Raw genomic sequence first — 27,776 nt, forward strand, 5'->3', positions numbered from 1 at the left:
CCGCCCCTCCCGCTCTGACTGTGTGAGAATGCCCGTGTTATACTGACAGAAACGATACGGGCTTAGCAGACATGGAGGCCCGATTAACGAGAGAGGCCCATTCCGACCCGTCTGACCTCAACTAACGTGGACTCGGAGAGGGATTCGGGCGACAAAGCGGAATATCACGGGTAACGAGTGCCGCAGGGAAGACGAGGGAGAGGGCGAATACATTTTGAGATCCATTTCGGGTCCTCTGTTGATTCAACGCAGCGGCCGCCATTTTGTTGACAGTTCGTGTTTTTTTAATAACCCGTGCAGGGCTCATCCCGAAGATCGTTATATTTTTAAATGCGCTCATTTTCGTCGTTCTGATGATGTTTTTACGTTATTGATATATTTATATTGACAGCCCGTGTGTGAGGGCAATACTTTGCTACGCGGATCCCCACCAGCAGAGGCTGCTTCGTTACGTTTAACGTTACTAGTCGTGTGGACGGATCGCGGGGGTTAGCTGGCCACACCAGCAAATGTGCCTGTCAGGACACATCAGTCGTTTCGTTCGAGTGGGGGGGGGTTTGGTGGTACGAATTACCTGTTATAAATTCGGTTCTTTGGGGGTGGTAAACACGGAGACGTGAATTGAATGGCCGTTGACGTTGTATACGTGGGGTTCTAGCCAACTTACCTTGGTCACAGACATGTGTCTTTCAAAATCGCAAAGGCGTTTTGACATCCCGTGATGGTAAACAGTCGCAGCCCAACAACTTGCTATTTTAGTGTTATTTCGACTAGCGTTAGCATTTCGCACGTATAGTTGCACAATGTTGTGATATAGGTTGAGATTGTGATTTGCTCTTTGCTAACGAGCTATGCTAACTAGATTACGATCATAAACCGTGACCAGTGCGCCCCGTGCAGATAAATAACATTACGGCATATTTGCGAAGGGTGGCTCGAGCTACTGACTCGACGAATATTTGTTAGGCTTTGTCATGCATTATACACCGTGGTCTGTTCCGCGATAAATCTGACCAGTTATTTCCTTTTTGCTTGTTTTTGGCACATCAGCAATTTCAAGTTAAATCTCCAGGAGACCATGCTGTTACGTACGAGGGGAGGATTTTGATCCCAAAGGATGTGAGCGTAGTTCTGGACCGTTATCAAGGTGAGTAGCTTGATTGTATTCTATATTTAGACCGCAAATGACAGCGACTAAATTAGTTTGTTGGAGAATGGCTTTGTTATTACGACATAATCTGCCAAAATAGATCAAGCAAATGCGTTATTAAAGATTACGACACCTGCAATCGCATAGTACGCCCACTTTGTTGATTTAAGTAGTAATGCCAGAATATTGTTAAAAATTGTATTGCTTTTTGGAAAGGTCATGTCAGACCCAGTCCTTAAAAATAGATAACGTACTTTTAAGTCCCTCAAATCGCTTACAATTGACGCCGGCGGCAGAATTATCCTCAGTTAACCTCGCTCACTCGAAAAGGTTCATTGCGCGTGCAAATTGCGCGGGGCTTTGCGTGCAAATATTTCCCTGTTGGAGTCGATGCGTGGCATCAGTAGTTTAACGTGTGAACGTCGCAGACAGTAGAGAACTATGAGGAAGAGCTGTCTGAAGCCTTTGAGTCACCTTTGACCTCTGACTCTGCTGTCATGGAAACCAGAACCGACGCTTCCCGCTGACTGAGCGCAGTGGACTGGATTGTCTTGATTTCAGACGGCATTTATTTTGTGGTTTTCAAAGAATGAGCTAAAACGCTTCTAACTTGAAATCTGAGTATAGATTAATAGCGGATCTCAGTGTTCAATCGTTTTAGTTCCGATCTGTGGTCCTTTCTGCTTGTGTTGGTTGCGAAGTTGCGAGCAGTGTGTTGTAGTAGATAAACGAATCAATGGACGATAAATGGATACATTGCAAGCATACAGTTCACAACACTTTGTCATTGTGTTTAACGAATTATCAAATGTCAAAAGTGGAATTAATTTGAAATATATTATACACTTTCTTGTAGTGATTGTCAATCTTATTTGAACATCGTTGTGATAAAGTTCACCCGTGCTTCCTCTTCTTGGGCACGCCTGTGAACTTCAGAGGAACTGACTTAATATACCCCACTAAAAATCACCTTGGGACCAGTTTGTCAAAAGCTGTTCCAAAAATAGCTTTGAGTCTTAACATAATGTAAAGCCAGCTGGTTTGATACTTTGTTTCCAATGCAATGACCTTCATACATCTTTAAGTGTCAATAATGGACCATATATTTGCATTAGAGTTTGAACAAATTAATCTTGTATTTCAAATGCTGAGTTTAAATAAAAGGGTAACACTTTTACTTTTACTTTAGGTTGTATTAGTTAACATTGTTTAATGCATTAGCTAACACGAACTAACAATGTGTATAGTTTTTCGGCATTTATTAATGGCAAAAGAGTTGTTCATGTTGGTTCATGATGCATTAACTAATAACAGTTAACTTTTGATTGTAAAATGTTTTAGGACATGCTGGAATTAACAGAAACTAAGATTAATAAATGCTATAGAAGAGTTGTGAGTTCGTGCTATGGATTAATGTTAACAAATTAGGGATGGGCGATACGGCCCTAAAATTCTATCACGGTAATTTCTGGTATTTGTTGCAATAACTATACAAATGACGATATATTTATAACACCATCCACCGCTGTTTTTTGCTACAAGTGTTAGTAGCTGCATGTAGTCTAGAGCCTCAGAAACACAAACATTAATCAAAAAGTAAAACTTACTTTCTACCAGTATATCGCAAACGATATAATATCGCCCATCCCTATAACAAATACAACATTGTTGTAAAGTGTTGCCAATAATAGTCCTTAACCAAAAGTGGAAGAGCACGAATTTGTCTTTTTGTCTTGTATTTGCAATTAAGTGAGTTTTTTCCTAATAAATCCAATTCACTAAATTTCTCAATTTGTCTTGCTGTGTGTTTTGGTTAGCTGGAGGTTGTGGCTTTGAGTGCACGTTGTAAAAATGAGGGTTCCTAATTTTATAGCAGACAAAAGGCTGTGTAAATACACCGGGCTAGTATATTATATTTTTTGGCTGCCGGAGCAAACAGCGATTAAACGGTTGGGAGTGACAGGTGCTGAAAGAGTGTGAAAGTAGGAGGAAGAGATGCCTTCACTGTTTTGTAGGGTATCTTTGGATTGTTGATAGTGTAACATTGATTCACTTTGATGTTATCACTGAGCAGGAATAACTTTGTCAGTCAGCCACTCTTGGCTCATGCACTTAGAAAAGTGATGTCGCTGCAAGAAGAATTACACATGCATAGTTTTGAATAAATAGTTTTACTTTATTTTGTTCCTCTAGCTTAACTGAAATAGAAGTGTCATGGATTTCGCTTCCCAGGAAGAACCTGTACTGCTAAAATGTAAATCTGCCAAATATTTACAGTACATGTAAATATGTTAGTGTATCTGCACACGAACGCCCGCTTGCATTGATTCTTCGTCCCACTTCCCCCAAGACTTTTCCCGCAGCCATTTTACAATACAAGGTACCATTTCTTTTTGGCATCTTCTCCTTAAAGAGAGGAGGGACGGGAGAGCGAATAACAGAGTAACAAGAAGCGGAGTACGACCCACAACGCTGAGGAAATAGGGGAATGATTGTCACTAAGGGAGGGACGGACGAGGAAAAAGTATGAGGGAGGGAGCGCTGGGGAAAATGTGTTTTCGATTAACAGGAACACAACGACTCTAGTTTGACCGCTGTACGGCTAGATTTCCAAGTGAGTGTTACGGAGAAAAGTGGATGAGTGTGAGGAAGAAGAGAGTGATAGAACGGGGTGAAAGGGTAGGTCGGGCAGAACGAGAGAGGTGTGACTTTTGGATTGCGCTGTGCGAAACGGGATTCGGTAGATGGGAGAGTGAGGGTGTGTTTAAAAGAAATGGGGTGAGTAATTGTAGTAAACACGGAGAAGTGAGAGTAGGGGGGGGGAGAAAGGCAGGACTCCAAGTTCTGGAGCGCAGTTTATAGTTGTGGTGATTTCACACAAAACGACACACAATATAAAAGACCACCGCTAATGAAACAACACTCTGTAAAATGGCACTCAGAGCTTTGTCCTCGTGCCGAGACTTAAACAGCCGTAACCGTTCCGTGTACCATTCAGATGACCTAGGCGTTCCTAATAGACTTGTATAATCTTTAAACTTCTGCTCTCGGTGGGGCATGGAGAAACTCTGCCCAGCTGCCCCTCCTCTTTTTTTCCGTCGTTCATTCACTGGCTGGCGGTCTTCGTTTGTCTGACTGGCACTCATAAAGGGCTTGAAAAGGTGACTGGATCCTCTGTCTCCCAGAGGGCCCTTTATGGCGAGGTCACTGCTCTAACTTGCTTCTCAATGACCTGACCCTCAGAAAGCACCTGTGGTTTGCGTGGTACTAAATTACTCCGTGGCCTTTTGTTTTGCAGGTGCGTAGGGGGCATAAGGTTACTTGTCTCAACCCCCAGTACTTTTTTTAGGAATACCAGAGAAGTTTATATTCTCTGTCTTTTATTATCCAAGTCAATTTTGTTAGACAGCCACCTAATTAATTACAAGCGTTGTAAAAAGGATTGTTATTTTGCTTGTTAACTGTTTAGAGTTTCCAATAACCAAAAATGTTCTCCACAGGGCTTGGCTGCAAGAAGCTTTTCGTGAAAGTTAAGCCTGGATTTTGATGGATATCTGAATATTTAGAATATTCACACAAAAAATAAATCTTCTATTTTCATTTTATAATCCAAGTCATTCCAAAATCCCAAAATAGTCTTGTTGATGATCTTTTGTGAACTGAATTACATTTAAGGTCAACAATTACATTTAATTAAACATTTTGTGTATTCCATGTCTAAACATTGTTTCAATTATTACATAGAATGTTATTCTTATGTTTTAACCTTACTTTCCGGTGAATTATGGTTTTTAGAATGTAACATTTACAACAATATAAAAAGAGCAGTTGTGTTTTATCTGGAAAAAAAATCATAATTTCACAAGTTTATAGCATTATATTATATTAAAATGCTGCTGTTATCACCTTATACTGGTTTCAACATGAAATTAATGTGAAACATGTTTTCTGAAGCTAACAACACATTTGTGATAACAAAACATTAATAGTTTGAGCATATTTAGCACTCAGTACTTTTTCATTGTCTATTCATCGCTTGTTCATTGCAACAAACAGATCAGCACTGTACATTCAAATGTGGTGGCACTTCGAATCTTGTTGGTTCTTAGACACGTAAGAACCAATGAGATTCACAGTTACTGCACTGATCTGTATGGAGCTTGTTGACCTCCAATAAGAATATCAAGTGACAGCATTTTAATATAAAATTATTGAAATATCATATCTGACAGATTCATATTTAATATTTTAAGTGTTCTTTTATATTTTACGAATTCTATGAGACGTGTAAGGGTCTAACCTTCTAGCATCAGATGTATTTGTGGTGGTATCCATGTTTGCAAGGCCATTCTGTGTTAATAATTAAATTAAAGGTTAAGGCTGTCCCAGACGTGCAGCTCATTTGTCTGTTGGTCTTAACACCCCCCTTCCCTGTCTTTATCTCCACAGTTTGAAGGTGAGAGGGCTGGGCACTTGGGAAGCGACGCTGTTTCAACATAGGGATTCAAGGATTTCTTTCCAACCTCTGCTAGCCCCCTTCCCCCTTCCCCTCTATTGCAATTTCAACCTGACATCTACACAGACGTCCTATATTCAACTATACCTGAGATCATCCTGTCCCTCTCAAGCCCCCCTTGTTCCCAACATCACCAATGGATCAGAGGACGCAGGGGGGGTCCTCCACGCCTCCCCCCCTCCCTGCAAATGCCCCACCAGCAGAACGTGACAAAGAGGGAGTAGGAGGAAAGAGAGACGATGAAGAGGAGAAAAAGAAATGGGAGAAACCAAGAGATGGGGTGCAGACTGAACCTTGTGGTCCAGAGAGTGGGACCACTGACCCGCAGCAGCAGTCCCCACACTTCTCAGTCAAAGAAACCAGTTTTTCTGAGGGCAACGTTAAACTCAAGATAGGCCTGCAGGCCAAACGCATGAAGAAGCCTCCTAAGATCCTGGAGAACTACGTTTGTCGGCCTGCTTTCCGAGCTACAGTAAGGCATAGCGGAGGCAGAGGTGGAGGGCGTGTTAATCGAGCGGGTGGAACCGGTGACGGAAGTGGCCACACTTCAAGCCCATCTCGTGGAAAAGAAGTAGAGAAAAGCCCCACTGTGAACCGAGGAGCACCTCCACCATCTGGCGTGCCCAGTACATCCCCCTTACCTTCTCTTCCACCTCCCGTTTCCACCAGCCCAGTCACTCCTGTCAATGGAAGTGCTCCAGCAAAAAAGGTAAGCTCGGGCATGTGCAACATTTCCTAAATATTTAAGAAACTGTCAAATATTAGAAACTTTTAAATAACAGGCATGCGGTTCAGATCAGTTTAAAAGCCCCAAATCAATTTTAACATGACTGAAAGGGATAGACGAACTCTCAAATGATCCTATCCACTTTCTTTTCACAAGGCTTATTGTGTATTCATCAGATAAACAAAATAGCAGACCCTCCTACATTTTCTTTCTTGCTCTCTGCCTTTCAAATACCTGCATTTGCCTGCTCTCTCATACACTTATTTTATTGTTCTTTTGTGTTGTTTTTCCTCCTTTTTTGCCCTAACTTAATTTTTATTTGTAAGACATTGTAAATTTAAACAACTTTTTTCATTTTTAGTATATATGGAAATTAATATTAACCAAAATTAATTGCTGGTGTATATTATTAGAAATTTGTTATAAGTAGTTTCAAGTTATTTTATTGCATTACATTTTTTGTATTAACTAATGTTTGCGAATGGTTACGATTTAACCTTTTTTTTATTGTGTGACCCAGAGTGTGCAGTAATTCATTATATTTTGTCTCCTGTTTTACAGTGAACCTGTGGCTCATGTGCATTTTTTCTCCTGTTTCAGGGTCCTCCAAAACTTGCCTGTAAGTCTGAGGGAAAGGCTGATGTAAAATCTGTCGCCTCTTCAGAGAGACCCCTTAACCTTCATCGCCCCATAACAGAAAGCAAATCGCACTCCTCTGGAAAGAAAAGCCACCTTCCACAAACCAACCCTGCCACTGTCACATCACCAACGGTGTCCCCAACCACACAGTCACCGCAGGACCCCAAAACAGATGGGATTTTAAAAACTCAATACATTTATGCTGATGGACAAAAGGAGCAAGATAAAGGAGTGCCAGCCTGGGGTGCCCCTACCGTCACAGAGAAACTTGCTCAGCTCATTGCTACATGTCCGCCTTCAAAGTGCCCTAAACCAAAAGTCCGGAAGGTGTCACCAGCTCCACCACCCAGTAGTTCGCCACCCTTGATTTCTAATCTTCAGCGCCCTGAACGGGCTATGGCCAATAGGAACACCTATTCCAGGGCAGGGCACCATTCTCCACCTCAGCCTGTTTCACGGCCCCCAGGTCGCCCATATGGGTCCAAAAATAAAGACAGTATCCTGGAGAAATTATCTGGGACCTCTAGAAAAGAGGAATCAGATGGACTTCCAAAAGGAATCACAAATAGCAGCAGCAGCACAACAACCACCACTAGTACTGCACTTTCTCACAGTAGCCGCTTAACAACAACAACAAATGATACGACTGACAACAGAACCATCAACGGTATGAAATCACAGTCTCGTCTTGGGCATTGCCCACCTCATTCTTCCTCACCTTCCTCTTCATCCTCTTTCTTAGAGAGGATAGGAAACACAAGCTCTCACATTAGCTCGGCCAGCTCCCTAACGTCACGGTCAAAACCAAGCCCCTCTCAGACTGAGGAGTTTACAGAGAAAGACAAAGAGCGTGACAGAGATAAAGACACAGACAGTCCCAGAGATTTAAGTAGGAGCTCCACTCCAGCCATGCCAGGGAAACAGGATGCTAAAGAACGGTGTTCCCTCTCTGCTCTTCGAGGTGAGAGAGGCAAGAGCTCAAGCCCAGTCAAACGTAGTCCCAATCAGGAAAGTCATGTTAGTGGGGTACAAAGTCCCGCTGAGTCCACCAAATGCACTATTTCACCTTCTAACACTTCTGGTGCCAGCAAGAGCCCACCACCACTATGTGATGACACAGAGGACGTATCTCCTGAATCACCAGCCGAGCAGGATTCTAAACCCCTTAAGAAGCGGCGGGGGCGACGACCCCGGTGGACTAAGGTGGTCAATCGCACTCAGAGGCCGTTACAAGAAGATGCTCTTAACCACCTGAAACACACCACACCAATGCCCTCAGGCTTTGTCCCCTCATCACCTATTCGACGGCCTGTGGGGCGGCCTCCCAATTCCAATCGTATTCCCCCTGTAGTTTCACAACTTTTTGAATACCCACCCAAGAAAAGGGGGCGTCCCAAATCCAAAATGCCTCGGTTGGATGCGCCTGCTCGTGGCCGCCCCCCAAACAAACTGCCACCCTCAAAAGTGTACTCAATACTTAAGTCTAAAGAAGAGCAGGACCCGCCTGTTTTGCACCCTGAAGTGGATTTAAATCCACCTAAACCCATGCCTAGAAAACGAGGTAGACCCAAACGCTTGCCTCCAACCCTTCCACAAGAAACCCAGCCACCCACACTTGCTCCTGAGTCAGGGGACGCTTCTGCAGGTGATAAAGCTTTTCGTAACAAAGGCAATGGGCAGCTCATAATGAAGACCATCATAGGCAAAATCAATAAAATGAAGACGGTGAAACGTAAGAGGCTCCTCAACCAAATATTGCTCGGATCGGGCTCAGGAACTACTGAGCAGGATAGCCCCAAAAGCAGTGGAGGACCAGGGCCCGTGGCTAATACAACACAGTCTCTTTCATCACTTGCTGCTACGTTTGGGGGCAAATTGGGGCCTCAGATCAATGTTAGCAAAAAGGGAACGATATATATGGGTAAAAGAAGGGGTCGTAAACCAAAAACATCAGCTAATCTCTCCATAGGTGCGCCTACACCGCCGCCAGAACCTTTTTTGTCCCCAAACACATCCTCCCCGCACCGTCTTCACCAGTCACAGGCCTTACAAAACCAGCAACACCAGTTACCACAATCTGAGGTGTTCCCCTCTCCATCGCTCTCACAATCAAGTGGAGGGCAAAGTCCCATTAGCGATGCTAGCTTTGTTGAGCCCGGTTCGGTGCACTTTTCCTCCCACCCACACTTCAGCCATTCCCATCAGGGCCACCACACGTTCTCATTTCCCCCACCGACTTTTTCAGCCCCCTCTGCTCGTACTATGGCAAGCCCCACATCATCCACAGCACATCCATCTCAAAAGAAATCATCGTGCCGTGGCTACCACCATCACCACCACCACTACAGACAGCACTACCATTATCGCAAGCTTTCTCCCCCAAGGCCATTATTGCCCACCTCTCCCGCTCCTCTTAGTGAGCTCAAGGAAGCTACACCTTCCCCAGTCAGTGAATCACACAGTGAAGAGACTGTACCCAGTGACAGTGGGATTGGAACTGACAACAACAGCACCTCGGACCGTGGAGAAAAGGCAGGTAGTGCCAGTGGTTTAGCCGGTGTTGGAGTCCCACAGGGTATGGCAAGCGGGCTCCTAATGCCCGGTGTCATGAGTTCAGCCATGGGAGTAGGAATGGGACTCTCCTCCAGAGGTAGAAAGAGGCACTCATCTTCAGTTCTTTTAGATCGTCCTTCACCCACACCCTCCCCACTTGGAGCAAGAGCATCACCTGACCCAAGAAGACCCCACCCAGCCGCTCCATCTTCTTCATTGGTTGGACATAAAGAGAAGCACAAACATAAGTGCAAACGTCGTGCCCACAGCTGCCCTAGCTATGACAAACTAAAAAGGCAAAAACGCAAGCGTAAGAAGAAATACCTGCAGCTGCGTTCGCGGCGGCAGGACCCAGACTTCTTGGCTGATTTGGATGAGATCTGCGTGCGCCTCAGTGACGTTCGAATCGCTCATCGCACACCTGCACTTCGTTTAGGTAGCAGCTTGGGTCTGGGTGCAGGCCCTGGTCGTGGGTCTGGGTTGGGCGGTGCCAGAGCCAGTAGCACACTTGGGAGTGGAACCAATCCCCCACCCCATCACTATTTACATAGAGACCTCTTGCCCACCATCTTCAGAATCAATTTTAGCGGGTATTACTCCCCTCACCCAGCCTACCCGTGCGATTCTCTTCATTATGTCCGTAAGCCTGACCTTAAAAAGAAAAGAGGGCGGCCACCCAAGCTCAGAGAATCCATGTCAGAGGTACCTTTTGTACCTGGGTTAGGCTTTCCGCTCTCAAGTGGAGGTTTCTATCACCCCTCCTATGGTGTCCCATACTCGTCTGCCCCGCTGGGACTTGGCTACTATCGTGGTTATACTCCAGCAAGTGCCCTTTACCCACACCCCCACCATCAGGCTTCCCACTCAGGCCCGTCACACCATGTGCATCCCCCTTCCTTTGCTCCACCTCCGCCCCCTACTTATGTCCATCATCACCCATCTCACCTTCTTCTTAACCCTTCCAAATTTCACAAGAAGAAACATAAGCTGCTCAGGCAGGAGTACTTAGGTGGAGGTCGCTCCTCAGTTCTCTATCCTGCCATGTCGTCTGAGCTCTCATTTGGCTGGCACCACAAACATAAGCATAGGCATAAGCACCGTGATCGCTGTGGAGAAGAGGAGGGTGATGATGGTGGTGTTGTTAGTAGAAGTGGAGGAGGTGAAGGCTTAGGTGCAGGACGGGGGGAGCGAGGGAGCGTAGAGTCTCTTCAACGATGCCGGTTTGGTAGAGATGGCTCTGCCGATTCCAGTGCTAACAAACAAACAGCATCTGCCAACTCCCCTTCCTCCTCCTCCTCTTCTTCTGCAGAAAGGTATAAGCGAAAAGAGGCCTCAATGTCATGTCTCGGGCCTTCACGGCTTTCTTTGGCCAGTGGGAACCGGGGACATCACCCTGTAGACTCCTGGTTCAGGATGGGGAGTACTGAAAGTACAGATTACTCCAAACTCTCCAGAAACCAGTCACTTTCTGGATCTGGTCCGTTCTCTGAAGGACATGCACAAAATGCAGCGGAGTGCTCAGAAAGTGAGGAGGAAGATCCCACTTCTCCTATCGAGGAGGTGGAGAGCAGCCACCACACCAACCTGTTCGCATCTGCACTATCTCGGAACGCCCTCAGAGGGAGTCACAGCAAAAAAGGGGGAGCTTCAGAGAGCTCCAGCCTTCCGCGGATGGACCGGACCATGAGAAGGGATCGTTCCACATCTGCAGAGAGGAGAGAGCTGGGTAAGTGAGATCTTATGAACCAATAAACCTCATTTTATTGTAATGAAGTCGTTGTTAGTCATAAGCACGCTCAGTTCACAAAAAGGTTCTAAAGAGGGTATATGCAAATCTGTGCTTGAACGTCCTGAGGTGACCCAGATCTCATTTGACATTGTGAAGGTTGCAGAGTTAATGCAGTGAGGTGTAGTCATTCTCCAAATATAGCTCTACCTTAGCGTCCTTCATAATTCTGTACTGAAATTTTATTGGCCGTCACTTGCTTCAGTGCATTACACAAATTTATGATTAGCTTCCAGAGCTTCTTGTCGGTGTCCGGTATTGATTCCACCACAAGTGCTTTGCACAACCGGTTTAAGAGGTGGTTGACACAAGATTTGTTGAAGATGCTGCTTTTAGTTCCTTAGATCCTTTAATATGTAATATCTCCTGTGTTTCTTTAAATGATTACTACTGCTTAACCAAGGCAAATAGCATAATTTTTTTTAACATTTTTGTGCTTTATTTACATTTGCTGTTAATTTCTTAGTCATTGTATTTGCACATATGTGCTCATGCATAGAGGGTCCCTAGTGAGACGGCAAAGTGTAGTATGTAATCCAGGATTAGAGCTCAGGACATGAGGTCATCCAGCGGTCATTGACTACACCATTAATTCACTGTAGCGGCAAAAGCGATAGAGAAAGTGATGAGAAAGAGTAAAAGGAGGATTAAGGACTGGAAGTAAAAAACGATGTTAAAAACAAGACTCAGCCTCACAGGCAGTGAAAAAGATGTAGGAGAGATGGTGGATAAACTGGACCCTACATGTAATAGGTAGTTTGGTAGACTTGAAATGTAGGCTGGGATTGACATGACGCAAAATGTAAAATCTGAAATGTTAAATGTATAAAGATGGGTTTGACTGATAATAGACTACTAGACTGTGTTGAAAATGAGAGTAAGTTCATTAAAGGGATAATGGATGATAGTGAGTTAATGGGCTGCTGCGCACACAAACACTGGCTGATTTTTTGCTGAATCTGTAAGATTGTTATTTTCCGCAGCTTTTAAATTAGGCCAGTAGGAGATCATGAGATAATTGGATGAATTGGATTGTAAATGAGGTTGTAGGTTTTTACATTAGAAAAGATGACCCAGACTTCAATCTGCCATTTATCTACTAAAAAAAACTTTCTTTTCATGAAGAAAATTAACTTACCAAGACTTTAAAGGAGTAGTTTGAAATGACAAGAGGGTGAGTAAATGACAGAACTTTCATTTTGCAGTTGAACTACTCTTTTAAGAGCTAGCAGAGGCCAAGTGCATACTACACTCGTACCCTGCAGCCATTTAAAGGGATAGTTCACCTAAAAATAAAAATTCTGTCATAATTTACTCATCCTCATGTCGTTTAAAACCTGTATATTGCTCTTTCTTCTATGGAACACAAAAGAAGATATTTGAAGAAATGTTTCAGTGGTTTTGTGTCCATTCAAAAGAAGTCAACGGGGGCCTACGGTGTTACCAACGTTCTTCAAAATACCTTCCTTTGTGTTCTGTGGAAGAATAAAGTCATACAGGTTTGAAATGACATGAGGGTGAACTATCCCTTTAAAGACTTTAAGAGAGAGTTTCTTGTTTTCTGTCATGTTTGGTCAGTTGTATCCAGGATCCTGTACTTTATTCTAATAGGTTTCTTTTTAAGACAATCTTGTTATTGTAATTTATTCTAATTGGAAGTTTCTTTTTCAGACAGTGTTGTATTTTTATGGAACCTCACAAGTGACCATTACGCAATGCTACTTGGGTAGCAACTAAATATGCCACACAAATAGCTCTCCACACAGAACACTTGACCTGGAGTTTATCTCAATAGATTTAATAAAGATTGACTTTATTATGTTACTTGATTTTGGATTCATCTAATTAACATGAATTAACATAAAACAACATCAAATTAATAATAATAATACTAAACAACTTTAAATATTCTATAAAAACTGTGCTTATTGGGTTTTGAAATGAAGCAAAAGTATATTTTTTATTATTATATACCAGCCACTCAAGCTTCTTTGTGTCTTTTATCTTGTAGGAAATGCATCCGGCTCACAAAACCGAAGCGGTCAATCCAGTGTACCTGAGGGTCCCGAGGGTCCCCACCACAGGCACCACCATCACCACCACCCTCCTCTATCCCTCTCTCACTCTTCTTCTTGCCTTTCTCACGGCACTCTTGACCAGTCTGGTAGCGGGGCTGCTCACCGCCCCGCCAGCCGCCAGGCCAGTCCCTCCACGTGTTCCTCCCAGCCTGCGTGTTGTCTGGACTCCCCCCCTTCCCACCATTCCCACCGATTAGCCCCACCCCCTGCCAAAAACAACCTGCACCACGTCAACAAGATCCTCCGTGCTAAAAAGCTTCAGAGGCAGGCGCGCACAGGAAACAACGTGGTGAAAAAACGGGGCCCGGGACGTCCGCGAAAGTACCCGCTGCCCTCGCCTCCACCATCGCCGCCACCCCAGGCGTCCGAACCGGAGAACAACCCAACACCTGACCGGAGACCCGACAGAGGGGGCGTGGTCTGGGAGGGAGACACCGTGGTCGACGTCATCGAGTCAGTCGTGCAGAGTCAGCACAGAAAGGGACGGAAGCGGAAGCACTGGGAGCGGGAGCCTGATGAAGGTGAGGAAGAAGAAGAGGTGGCAGAGGAGGAAAGAGAGGAAGAGGAGGAAGAACGGCCTAGGGAGGCTAGAGAGGAAGAAATGGTACCCAACCCTAGGACAGAAGGACAGAGGGGATGGTTGACACAGGAGGAAGTGCATTGTTTTCGCAGGTAATTAATACAAATTCTGTCGTTGTTTATTCACCCTTACGTCGTTCAAAGCCTGTATATGACATAAGGATATACAGTATCATTTAAGAATTTTCAATAGAGCAACCTTTTGATTTATTGGCTCTTATTTTGCAGTGCACTAGAGGGAAAACCTGATGACCAACCCACCCCAGAACAACCAGGCCCCACTTCAGTGGAACAAGCCCCCAACACATCAGTGACCAGCCAACGGGAGAAGAGACCTGCTAGGCCACCCAAAAAGAAGTTCCAGAAGGCAGGACTGTACTCTGATGTGTACAAGACAGATGAGTAAGCAGATCCGAAAAAAATACTATTCAACTAAAACCATAAACCATGTGCAATGTGTGTGTTTATGTGATTTGTCTTCATTTCTGATTATTTCAGTAATGTTGAATTTCTGTTGTTATTTGTATGACCTGTATTATATTGTTGTCTTGTATTGTTATGACTTATTAAAGGGATAGTTCACCTAAAAATTTAAAATTCTGTTTTTCTTTATTCACCCTCATTTCATTCAAAACCTTTATATGACTCTTTCTTCTGTGGAACCAGAAAGAAGATATTTTGAGAAATGCGATTTTGTGTTCATAAAATGGAAGTCAATGGAGTCCAGTCTTGTTTGTCTACCGGCGTTCTTCAAAATATCTTCTTTTGTGTTCTGCAGATTAAAGAAAGTCATGCAGATTTGAAATAACGTGAGGGTATGTAAATGATGTGTAAAAGTGGCTATAAATATAACGCATTATTATTATTTTAGCACATATAGGGGGTCGTGATATATGGCTTTACTGTAATGCACAGGCTCTAGTGCTTATTGTTTTTTTTAAACAGCAACAGAATAAAAGGATACCAAGGTTCAATAAACCACATTTAAAGGGATAGTTCACCCAAAAAATGAGAATTTTGTCAAGAATTACTCGACCTCAGGTTGCTCCAAATCTGTGTAAATTTCTTTGTTCTGTTGAACACAAAGACAGATATTTGGAAGAATGTTAGCATCTGGCATGTCTGGGGCTCCATGACTACTGTTAAATGCCAAGAACTGTTTTCTTTTGTGTGTAACAGAAAAAAAAATACAATAATTATGTTTACTATGGTAGTCATTGGTGCCCCAGAAAAGAAATACATTTATACAGATTTGAAACAACTTGAGGATGAGTAATTCATGACAGAATTTTCATTTTTGGGTGAAATATCCCTCTAATACCCCTACAATTTTTATTAACAATAATCAGAATAAACAGGTCTTCTAATGAGCTAGTAAAGCTCATTGGCTTGACTATATACTGTATACAGATGCTATACATCGTAATATAATGCATTTGTAAGAACATTAATATCAAATTCACTTATCAGTCCTCGCAGTCAGCTGCTACAGCTGAAGAAAGAGAAGTTGGAGTATACTCCAGGTGAACATGAGTACGGTCTTCTTCCAGCTCCCATTCATGTCGGTGAGTCTGTCTCTTATTCTTGACCTCAGCATTACAGAATCATGCAACACTTGGTTAACAGTTGGATTTAACTTTCAGTGTTCAGCGTTTTTTTTAAGAACTGAATTTATGTTTTTGTAGCTCAATTGCTAGAGCGTTGTATCACGGGTTTGATTTCCAAGAAGGACATACTGATCAAATGTAAAATGCACTGTAAGTTATTTTGGATAAAATCGTCTGCCAAATGCCTAAAATATAAATGGATTCGTGTCTGTGTACGACTTGTCATTCCTAACCAGTTGATTATGTATGGCCTCATGGGCTATCATGCTGATTAGTTATGGTTTATGAGTTATGATGTGATTACTTGATTCAATATTGGAGCGGTGCTGCCTGGAGTTAAAGGACAAAGAGATTGAATTAATTACTGCCATTTGTCTTGCGTGTTTGTTCAGGGAAATACTTGAGACAGAAACGCATCGATTTCCAGCTGCCTTATGACATCCTGTGGCTTTGGAAACATGATCAGGTAACTCCTTAGAACCACATCTCACCATTACCTGACAGCTGCATTTGTTATTATTCTATGGTAACCTGGCTACAATTCTTTTCTATGGTTCTGACACTACAAACAGTGTGGAAAATGCATTATCTTTCTGCTCAAAAACTTGTTCTTGTTCTCTTTAGCTCCACAAGAGGCCTGACGTTCCTCTGTACAAGAAGATCAGATCCAGTAAGGGGATTTTTAATCTTCTTCATCATTACCCATGAGCCTTTAAAGGGTTAATACGCCCCAAAATGAAAAATCTTTCATGATTTACTCACCCTCAAAGCTGTATGACTTACATCCGCAGAACGCAAAGTATGTTTTGAGGAAGAATGTTGGTAACCAAACAACGGTGGTACCCCTTGACTTGTTTTGTGTCCATACAATAAAAGGTAAAGGAAACCGCCGCTGTTCGGTTACCAACATTCTAACCAAAATTCTTCTTTGTGTTCTGCAAAACAGGTTTTAAATGACAAGAGGCAATGTAAATAATGACAGAATTTTCATTTTGGGGTGAACTGTCCCTTTAAGTTATATTTTAGCATTTTAATAGCCAATATCTTGTTACTATTGCTTTAAGAAGTAACCCATTCATATTTTTCCCTTTAGACGTCTATGTAGATGTTAAGCCACTCTCTGGCTACGAAGCCACCACCTGTAACTGCAGACCACCTGAAGAGCACTGTGAGAAGGGCTGTCAAGAGGATTGTCTAAACAGGTAACAGGGTTATTTAAAACATTACTATATGTAGATAATACTGTAGACTTGCATGTTGCAGATCCTGTGAGTTCCTTGTGGGCTTCTCTCCATCAGGATGATCTTTGCCGAGTGTTCTCCGAGCACGTGTCCGTGTAAAGAACAGTGTGATAACCAGCACATCCAGAAGCACGAGTGGGTGCAGTGTCTTGAGCGCTTCCGGGCCGAGGGGAAGGGCTGGGGCATCCGCACCAAGGAGACGCTGCGTGCCGGCCAGTTCATCATCGAGTACCTGGGAGAGGTGGTCAGCGAACAGGAGTTCAGGTTAGCATCAATATACTCTGCTCTGCTTTGAAAGAGTCTTTAAAGGGATACTTCACCCAAAAATGAAAATTCTGTCATCATTTACTCACCTTCGAGTTGTTCCAAATCTGTATACATTTCTTTGTTCTGATGAATACAGAGAAAGATATTTGGAAGAATGTTGGTTACTGGCCCCCATTCACTTGCATTGGTTTTATGTCCACACAATAGAAGTGAATGGGGTCCAGTGCTGTTCGGTTACCAACTTTCTTCAGAATCTATTTTTAGTGTTCTACGTAACAAAGAAAGTCATACAGGTTGAGGGTGAGTAAATGATGACAGGATTTTCATTTTTGGGTGAAGTATCCCTAAAGCTAAAACAATAAAAAGCATTTCATAGCCTTTTTTAAAAAAAAATCTATTTGTATTAAACGTCAGATTGTTCTTTAAATTGGTATATTGAATGTTATTTAGTTGCATGAGAGATTTAATTCGTTTTTTTGTGTTAATGTCTCTTTCCATGTTTAGGAGCCGTATGATGGAGCAGTACTTCTCCCAGAGTGGTCACTACTGTCTGAATCTGGACAGCGGTATGGTGATCGACAGCTACCGCATGGGCAACGAGGCTCGTTTCGTCAACCACAGTTGCGAGCCCAACTGTGAGATGCAGAAATGGTGAGTGAAATCAGACCAACGATGAGTCACTTATGGTGCAAGCCAATAAAATCCCATCAGTTAGCGATGAGATCAGTAACAGAACGGTCATATTTAACGGTGAGTCAGCAGGCATGTGGAAAATCGCAAACACTGAGTAAGCAATGACTTTGTTTTATGAACACCAGACCGTGCTTTCATAACCATACTGAAAAGACCAACATATGTTTTGTTTTAGATGTTAGGGGATGTTTGGTTTTCTTGAGTTGACTTCACCAAAAGGCCATACTGGTTGACTTGCCATCATAACCCAATCTAAACTAGTATAGAAGTTCGTTCTGGTCCAAGCCACAAGCCGCTTTGAATTCTTAAAGGAACAGTTCACCCAGAAATTAAAATTCTGTCATTTACTCACCCTCGAGTTGTTCCAAATCGAAATAAATGTCTTTGTTCTAATAAACACAGAGAAAATATTTGGACCAAACAGTTCTCGGCAACCATCGACTACCATAGTAGGAAGAAATGCTTTATAAATTGGAACACAAAAGAAGATATTTTGAGGAACGTATGAAAGCAAAAAGCTCTGGCTCACTTTTGACTACCATGGTCATTTTTCCTACTATGGTAGTCAATGGTGGCCAAGAACTATTTGGTTACAAGCATTCTTCCAAATATCTTTCTCTGTGTTCATCAGAACAAAGAAATGTGTACAGATTTGGAACAACTCGAGGGTGAATATATGATGACAGAATTTTCCTTCTTTTGTTCTACAACCAACGTTGAAACAAAGGCTTTATAATGAATTGGTTTAATTAGCCGGAATGTAAACGTTCACGTGTTCAGAGAGAGGTTGTGAACTCGAGATTTAGGTCAGTGACCAACATCTGTTTGATACTACACAATTACCTAGAAATATTGTTATCTCTTCCATCTCTGACTCCTTTACACACACTCGCGTGCACGCGACATTTTGGCTGCCTGGTGGTAGATTATCCATCTCCCCACAGAATGGCTATTATGCATGTGTTTGAGGGTGGAGGACGCAGCTGTGCCGCCCGGTGGTTAGCTTTTAGAGGGCACACATATGCACCCACATCTGTGCCAAAATATGTGCCTCATTCTGCATAAGTGTAGGACTCACTGTGGTTGTTTCATATTCAGTCAGCTTCAGTCTAGACTTTTAACTCAATGACACTGCAGTATATGAAAGCATAGACAGAGAGGATTCACGTTACAGTGATTTCATGTGTTTGCCAATAAGTCGATGTTGAAGAAATCTCTTATGTCTCTCTCTCAGGTCTGTTAATGGAGTGTATCGTATTGGTCTGTTTGCTCTGAAAGACATCACTAGTGGAATAGAGCTGACATATGACTACAACTTCCACTCTTTCAACACTGAAGAACAGGTACGTTGGCAGCGTGTGAGGAACATGCCTGTCTGAAGCATGCACGTGTGCACACAACTGTGTTTTAGAGCGTTCTGGTGTTTGTCGAGTCATGAATCAAAGGCACGTCACTACTCTGCTTACACTATGATATTATTGGATCTATTTAATAAATCTCTATTTGAAAAAAAGCGTTCTGCATCTTTAACACAAACATCTGTTTGTTTATCTGGGTGCGTGTTTGCTTTGCCATTTTTCTGTCTCTTGCCAAATGATAATTCTTCTCTGCTCTTGTTGCTATGCAGCAAGCCTGCAAGTGCGGCTCAGAGGGTTGCAGAGGCATCATTGGCGGCAAGAGCCAGCGAATCAACGGGCTGCCTGGGAAAGGGGGCGGAGCGGCGGGTGGAGCCAGGAGGCTCGGGAGACTGAAAGAGAAACGCAAGTCCAAACACTCACTGAAAAAACGGGTATGAGTGACGAGAGCATGTGCTGTTTGTGCAATAATAGTTCATTTCTACTGACAACAACAAATGTTTTCAATATGCATCTCAGGAGGAAGAGTCCAGTGACAGCAGCAAGTTTTATCAGCACCTTTTAATGAAGCCAATGTCAAACAGAGAGAGGTAGGATCCATCTTACACTCTTAAAAGTTTTTATTCCCTGGAAATATTCGCCATTTTCTCATAACTAACCAGTCATCCACTCGTCTTATTTTTGGCTTAATACAGGAACTTCGTCCTAAAACATCGAGTGTTCCTCCTGCGAAACTGGGAGAAGATGCGCGAGAAGCAGGAGCTTCTGAAAAAAGAGGGAGAGAGAGAGCGAGAGAAGGAAAACAGCGGCCTCTCTCTCTACACACGCTGGGGAGGAGTCATCCGGGATGACGGCAACATCAAATCAGGTGTGTGGCCATGTGTTTCTCTTCAGCCGACCATTTCTTCAGTGTTGGTATGATTAACATCGCATGTCTTGTTTTTCCAGATGTATTTTTGACACAGTTCTCGGCGCTGCAGACCTCGCGCTCCGTGCGCACACGCAGGCTCGCGGCTGCTGAGGAGAACACAGAAGTTACGCGCACAGCACGTCTGGCACACATATTCAAAGAAATCTGTGACATGATCATGAGCTACAAAGGTAAGCACAGACCCTGTGAATATTTATTTTGAATATTTAAGATATGAAATATTTAAAGTATTAAAAAATTTTCGGCTGTCAAACGATTAATCGTGATTAATCGAATCCAGAATAAAAGTTTGTGTTTACATAATATATGCTGGTGTTCTGTGCATATTAATTTTGTATTTATAAACACATACACATAAATGCATATATTTAAGAAAAATATAAAATATTACTATTAATAAAATGTTATTTACAATTTTAATTATTGGTAAATATAAATTTTTATATGGTAAATATAAATAAAATACATTTAAAATTTATAGACAAGTATGTGTATGTTTTGTCTTTATAAATACAAAATTAATATGCACAGTACACAGATATTTATTATGTAAACACAAACCTTTATTCTGGATGCGATTAATCGCGATTAATCGTTTGACAGCCCTAAAAAAAATATCGCTGCTGCCCTTCTGAAGCCTCGTATCTCCATATTTTTGCCATGAATCATTATTATTAGTCACCCTTTATGTTTGTCACTGGGTTTTACAAATACCTAACCAATAAAAGGTATTAAAAAGTGCTTTGTCAACTTTGACGACACAGTTTTTATAATCATTTAAAAAGTACAGTGTTTTTTCCTATTTTCTGAGAAACAGCGAATTGGACATCCGAGGTCTCGGAACGACAGCGGCAATATATGATACATGTAGTGAGATGTTAACTTTATTTATCTTTTGGATAATTTGTGCAAATCTGCAAAAAGGATTTCAACTTAGTTTAATATGTTATAACGCTGTTTTTTTTCTTGATGAATCTTTCAAGATTCCTCTGGTCAGACTCTTGCTGGTCCGCTGCTTAACCTGCCTTCTCGAAAGAGGTGAGTGCAAAATTCTGTCCTTATTTCATAAGATTTAAATAAGTAAAACATTTTTGCAAAATCGGTTGCAGTTTAATGAGGATGGCAACAGTTAGGCGTGTGTGACAAATCTTAATCCATCATGACAACGCATTCATTTTACAATAACCTTCTGTTGTGTTCTTGTGTATCTCCAGAAACTCGCAGTATTACGAGAAGGTCACAGATCCATTAGATCTCAGTACCATAGAGAAGCAGATTCTCACCGGACACTACAAAACCGTCGAGGCCTTTGACGCGGACATGCTCAAAGTGTTTCGCAATGCTGAGGTTAGTCCTCATGCCATTTTTAAGTCTGAAATTTAAGTTGATCAAGAAAAGTTCATACTCCGCTATTAGCTAGTGTTCTGGATGGAAGTATTTAGTAATATTTCTCCCAGTTTATTTCACATGTGCAAACATCTCTGACAAAATTGTTCAAACTCATTTCTGCCTGTACAGAAATATTACGGCCGGAAGTCGGCTACCGGTCGCGATGTATGCCGGTTACGGAAAGCGTACTACGGTGCGCGTCACGAAGCCGCCGTACAGATCGACGAGATTGTGGGTGAGACGGCCAGCGAGGCCGACAGCTCTGATTCGCTGGAGAGAGACCACGCCCACCATCACCACCATGAAGGAGGGTGCAGCCACGACAAAGACGACGACATTATCCGTTGTATCTGTGGCATGTACAAAGACGAGGGGCTCATGATCCAGTGTGAGAAATGCATGGTGAGTGGACTGGAAATATAAATTGTAATATAGCAACTTCCACCCAACTTCCTGTTTCAATAGGATACGTCAACAAACTCATTTAAATATTAAACATGGACTTTAAAATAGGATGCTGTTTTAAAGGCTGTTTTTGCAACCTTTCTAAATGTGACATTCACAAGCAACTGTAAAACCCATGTTTCCATCTGTCTGTGACTTTGTTTAAGGTGTGGCAGCATTGCGATTGTATGCGTGTAGAGGCCGAGGTGGAGCATTATCTCTGTGAGCAGTGTGACCCTCGCCCGGTGGACAGGGTATGAGACCTTTAAGTCTGTGTAATCCCTTCACCCTCACCCTTTCTCTTTGTTTCTAATGCGTTTCCTGTCATGATTCAACAGGAGGTCCCGATGGTCCCCCAGCCCAGCTACGCCCAATCAGGATCCATCTACTATATATGTCTCCTCCGGGATGACTTGCTTTTACATCAGGGTGTGTGTGTGTTTCTATTGAAGACTAAATGTGTTAAATTATGTTGTTTTTAGACTTCAAGATGTCTGTGTTATATGTATGTTTATTTTTGGTTGTTTATCGTCTGTTGCAGGTGACTGTGTGTACCTCATGAGAGACAGCAGACGAACACCAGAAGGCCAGCCGGTGCGGCAGTCGTATCGTCTCCTGTCTCACATAAACAGAGACAAACTCGACATCTTCCGTATTGAGAAACTCTGGAAAAATGAAAAGTAGGACGTGTTTCTTATAAACAAGCAACATTTTCACTTGCATCCAAAACGCTGATCTCAATGCTTGGAGGGTGTCAAATAAATAAATTGCCAAATTTAAAGGAATAGTTCACCCATTGAAATAGTTCAGTCATTTACTCACCCTCTTGTCATTTTAAACCGGTGTGATGCTTTCTTCTGCAAAACACAAAAAAGATATTTTGAAAAATGTTGGTAACCAAAAAACCGTTCGTACCCATTGACTTCTATTGTATGGACACAAAACCAATGCAAGTAAATGGGGAACAACGGTTTTCTGTTACCAACATTTTTTTAAATATCTTCTTTTGTGTTCTGCAGAAGAAAGAAAGTCATACAGGTTTTCAACGACAAGAGGGCATGTAAATAATGACAGAATTTTCATTTCGATGGTGAACTCTCCCTTTAATATAAAAGATTTGACACCTATAGCTGTCATCATAACTTCAGTATTAATGTGTCTACTATATCGGCTGAAATCCTGCAGCGCTCTGACACACAGATTTGTTGATATATTTTTTATAGAGGTGAAAGGTTTGCCTTTGGTCATCACTACTTCCGTCCCCATGAGACGCATCACTCCCCTTCTCGCCGTTTCTATCACAACGAATTGTTCCGTGTACCGCTTTATGAGATCATACCGCTGGAGGCAGTGGTGGGAACGTGCTGTGTATTGGACCTGTATACCTACTGCAAGGGTGAGATGTTTACATATACAACAGACAGGCAGACGCATAGCTCCTCAACATCAACATGACCTGAAAAATGCTATGATGGCGTGACAGCGCTATGACGCTTTTCTTAATAAAAGTATCAAATCTAGATTAAACCAGTGCTCTACCAGCACACTCAATGGGTTCAATTGTAAGGAAACATACATACTGATAAAATCTGTAATTTTACATAAACGTGTCTGCCAAATGTGTGAATGTGCTTACTAACGTTTGCATTCTCTGTTGAATTTAGGTCGGCCGAAAGGTGTAAAGGAACAAGATGTTTACATCTGTGACTACCGACTGGATAAATCGGCACACCTGTTTTACAAGATCCACCGCAACCGTTACCCAGTGTGCACCAAGCCCTACGCCTTCAACCACTTTCCCAAGAGACTCGCACCCAAGCGAGACTTCTCAGTGAGTACTGGAGGATTATATTTTTGAAACCCAGTGTATTTGAATGTTCATGTCCAGGCCTAGTGTTCCTCTTTCGCAAGTGCTTTACAATAAATTCGCTGGTAAAAGATTCTGTGCCACAGCATGTCACCAACTAACAGAGTATAATGTGTTTCAAATCTCACTTTTTAGCCTCATTATGTGCCAGACAACTACAAACGGAACGGTGGGCGCTCTGCCTGGAAGAGTGAGCGACCCAAAGGTGCATCCGCCTGCGATGAAGACCCCTCACCCAGCGCGTCATGTGACCGCATCTCTGTCGCCTTCTCGAGGGACGGTGACGAGGACAGAGAAAGAGTAGAGGAAGATATGGACACCAACCAGCAGGACAACAGCACCGCCATCACACAGGTGTCCACCTCGCAGGAACGGAGGACGGGCGGGGAAACCGAAGATGTGGAGGAAGAGGAGGAGGGTGAGGAGAAGAGAGAGATAGACGAGGGCTCCCGGGAGAGAGGAGGAGGGCAAGACATGTTGGACGCCCCGTCCTGTTCCTCGCTCTCCTCTTCACCTCTTCATCCATCTGTTTTGGGAAGAAGGGAAGCGCAGAGAGAGCGACTGAACAAGATTCTGCTCGACCTGCTGCACCGAACGCCCAGCAAGAACGGTAAGAGCAAAAGAATGAAAGTGGTGTTGTAGGTAATGAGAGCAGTGTTCATTTAACATCTAATGTAAAACGGATGCGTAACGCTGTTTTGTAAGGAGGGGATTTCTGTAAACATCAGTTCATCTTAGTTCAGTAGGTTGCAAGAACAGATATTTGTTGAAATGTGTTTGTCATTCAGCAGTATGTGAAAGTGAGTGTTTTCTATGTAAATAAAATACAAAAAAAGATGTACAAATATATATTTTAAAGTATTGTTTATTAAATTGATTTATTAACCTATTGTTCATAGGCTATTTTTAATAAATAAAAAATATTTACACAATGATGTATTTATTTATTAACTTATTATTTAAAAGCTTTTTTTATAAATAATAAATTAAATAATATATTTTTTTTTAATTTATTTAATTTATTTATTAACATAGACTATTTTTGAAATTAATAAAAATATTTAACAAAATAATGTATTAATAAAAAATATTTCTTCAATTTATTTATTCCTTCATTGTTTATAGGCTATTTTTAAAATAACTTGAAAATATTTGAATAATTATGTATTCATTCATTTATTATTTCTTTATTAATTCACTTATTATTCTAAGGCTATTTTTATCATTAAAAAATGTTTAAAAATGTATTTATTCTTTTTTATACTCGTCATTCATTGGCAATGGCCTTCTCCCATCTACAGCCATTGGGAATGCCACCGGCTCTCGCCCACATGTTAGAAATGAATTAATTTCTTTATTTCCATCTCTCCTGCAGCCATAGACGTGACGTATCTTCTCGAGGAAGGCTCCGGTCGTCGCCTCCGGAGACGGACGCTTGGTTTGAGCGAGTTTATTTGCAGGAAGTAATGCAGACTGCGTTTTCTGCTGAGCACATGTGCAGAAAAGATGAAGAAGAGGATAAAGGTGCAGAGATGCACAACACCTGAAAGAGGGGAAAACAGTTGAGGGTTGCGACATCAAGGGCACAAACTCTCCCGTTTCTATTTAAGTCCTTCAGACCAGCCCTAGCCTCATGCGCTGCGGACACGCACGAGAGATGTCACCTTAATGCGTAACAGACGTACACTGCAAGTGTCAGACATAGGAAGAAAAAGTTGAATTGTCGCAGATGAACTTTCAACATAAGTTCTAAGACTAAGCATCATCGAAAGTCTATTTTTTAAAAAAGCGTGTGGTACTATATTTGGCCTTTAACGGTCAGATTGGGCTGCAAGTGGAAAATTGGAGTCTGGCGCCCCCTTGTGGCCCATAGCGGGAAAGACTTGAGTTCAACCTAGAAAATGCGAGGAGATAAACCGAAATAGGAGCAACATAGGAGGTGCAGTGTAGCGCACACACACACTGCCCGTAGACTGAGAGGAGAGGTTGGCTAACTGCACTTTTAACAACACGGACATCATTCGCTCCTGAAGATGTACGGATTAGACAAACACTAACAACATTTACGCAGTATTGATCAATGCTGTATGATAAAGCAAAACAAGTATATTACCTTCTGTTTTTGTTATACTGTAATTACGTTAGGAATGGAGCACGACGGCGGATCCATGTTCGTGAGCTCGGGGATGGAATGTTTCGCTTCTGTTATCGTGGGCATTGTGATTGGTTAGAGTGGCTGCCAGCCTCGCTCCTTTTTAAAAGTATTTAATACACCAGCTCAAAAAAAAAATAGTTTAGCAGTGGAGGCTCGCTGGCTTTATATAACGCCTTATAGAATGCCATGGTCTTGAGCTCTTGTTTATGGTGGCGTGTGAGATTCTGTGTGGTGTTTGTGAGCGTGCATGTGTGTGCGTGTGAGCCCATTCTGGTAAAACAAATATGAAAGAGGAAACGATTTAAGGGCTTGACAGCAGTTAATAAACCGGTAAATTCACGATCGCAAAAACTTATTGTATCATGTGACGTCTTGGTAGGAACAGGTCGGGAGACTCGAGGTTTTGATGTTGTTTTCGTTTTTCTTTTTTTTTTAAGGCTTTTCAGGTTGCCATGGAGAATGTTTATAAAATTGTAATGAGATTTTTGCCCTTAATGCATCCGCTACGAGAGATGAGTATTTCCACACCTTTAATGGACCCCTTCAAAAAACAAAACAAAACAAACTGACATTGAAAGATAAGAAATTTGTATAGTGCCAAGCTATGTATATATACAGATGGGAAAATGTGAGAGATGTCTCCAAAAGCAATATCTTGATAATGGATTTTGTGTATTGTATTGTACAGGATTCAACCCTATATGTATTATTGTTATTATTATTATCATTCTTACGATTATTACATGATTTGTATTGACAGAACTGTCACACGTAACTTCAGAAGCGGGCGAGAATGTGGCAGATATATTGATTAATATTCACAACAGATTTCTGACACAAAACGAAATCTTGTTACCCAAACACATGAATTTTGTGCATTTCAAGAGGGAGGAATGTCGTCTGATGGACTTTGTTGAAGGGGACATCCCAGTGACCCCCTTACCTGGCACCTGTCACTGTAAGAATAATATTAACATTATTATAATTATTATTACTTTTGAGGAGAAAAAGATATAATGTTCCTCGTTTTTTGCTGCAAAGTGTTGAACACTAAAAAAACAAACCAACATAAAAATGTAAAATGATATTTTGGAAGGTGACAGAAAAAAAGAAGCTGTCCACCCAATATCATGTTCTTAATCTCCTTTTTAATTTTTTAATTATTTTTTTTCCTTCGAATGAAAAAAGATTGTTCTGTTTTTGTGATAGCGGTCATAAATATAATGCTTGTATTTCTTGTATTTGTGTGTTTTTGTGTGATTTGTTTAGTTATTTTTAGACAATCACAAAATAAGATGCAAGCATTGTATATGGACAGACTGGCAGGCATTTTGTGATGTTGTGTACAGTTTGTCGAAACTTCCACTCTGGTTCAAAAGTTTGTAATTATAAAGTCATGAAAATGCTGTTGGTTTTTACTTTTTTTTGTTTTATATTCTATTTGTTTTGTTTTGTTTGTTTGTTTTTTAATAAAAAGCACTACATTATTGTGAATATACTTGCCTGTTGCTCATACATTTAGCAGAGATTCTGTGATGCAGTTCATTGCTAGATCATAACCATTATTACTCGAGCTTTACAGACGAATCGTATTTTAATTGTATGGACGGTCGAAAAATCTTCAAATAAAGTGAATTTTAACTATTGCGTAGCATATTGACAATGTGTACCATTATTTGATTTACGAAACAACATTGAGAACACTCGGCAGTATAAATTAAAATGCAATGGTTTTATCTACATAATTTGCATTTTATTTTGTAATGACTCATAAAACGCATTTAAATGTCAGATTTCAT

The 27,776-nt window shown here is 41.7% G+C and overlaps 1 protein-coding gene across 1 annotated transcript; it reads left to right on the forward strand.

The window, feature by feature from the left end:
* Nucleotides 1–14: 14 nt before the first annotated feature.
* Nucleotides 15–27,624, forward strand: ash1l (ash1 (absent, small, or homeotic)-like (Drosophila)). The gene is made up of 27 exons (XM_057354094.1): nt 15–170; nt 1,051–1,147; nt 5,600–6,375; nt 6,994–11,311; nt 13,383–14,121; nt 14,257–14,430; nt 15,499–15,593; nt 16,028–16,101; nt 16,260–16,305; nt 16,729–16,837; nt 16,934–17,140; nt 17,648–17,794; nt 19,071–19,179; nt 19,464–19,625; nt 19,711–19,781; nt 19,887–20,059; nt 20,140–20,292; nt 21,106–21,160; nt 21,337–21,469; nt 21,641–21,913; nt 22,123–22,209; nt 22,294–22,384; nt 22,497–22,635; nt 23,179–23,351; nt 23,620–23,786; nt 23,958–24,432; nt 25,198–27,624. The coding sequence occupies exons 3-27, from the start codon at nt 5,803–5,805 to the stop codon at nt 25,287–25,289; spliced, it is 8,835 nt and encodes a 2,944-aa protein (XP_057210077.1). The 5' UTR covers nt 15–170; nt 1,051–1,147; nt 5,600–5,802; the 3' UTR covers nt 25,290–27,624.
* Nucleotides 27,625–27,776: the final 152 nt, after the last annotated feature.

The sequence above is a fragment of the Triplophysa rosa genome, linkage group LG16, assembly GCF_024868665.1.
Source record: "Triplophysa rosa linkage group LG16, Trosa_1v2, whole genome shotgun sequence".
NCBI classification, from domain to species: domain Eukaryota; kingdom Metazoa; phylum Chordata; class Actinopteri; order Cypriniformes; family Nemacheilidae; genus Triplophysa; species Triplophysa rosa.

Coding starts and splice junctions, on each gene's coding strand:
- ash1l (XM_057354094.1), top strand. CDS start 5,803: ATGGATCAGAGGACGCAGGGGGGGTCCTCCACGCCTCCCCCCCTCCCT. Junction 20,060..20,139: donor TGACGGCAACATCAAATCAG/GTGTGTGGCCAT, acceptor TTGTTTTTCCAG/ATGTATTTTTGACACAGTTC. Junction 21,161..21,336: donor AACCTGCCTTCTCGAAAGAG/GTGAGTGCAAAA, acceptor GTGTATCTCCAG/AAACTCGCAGTATTACGAGA.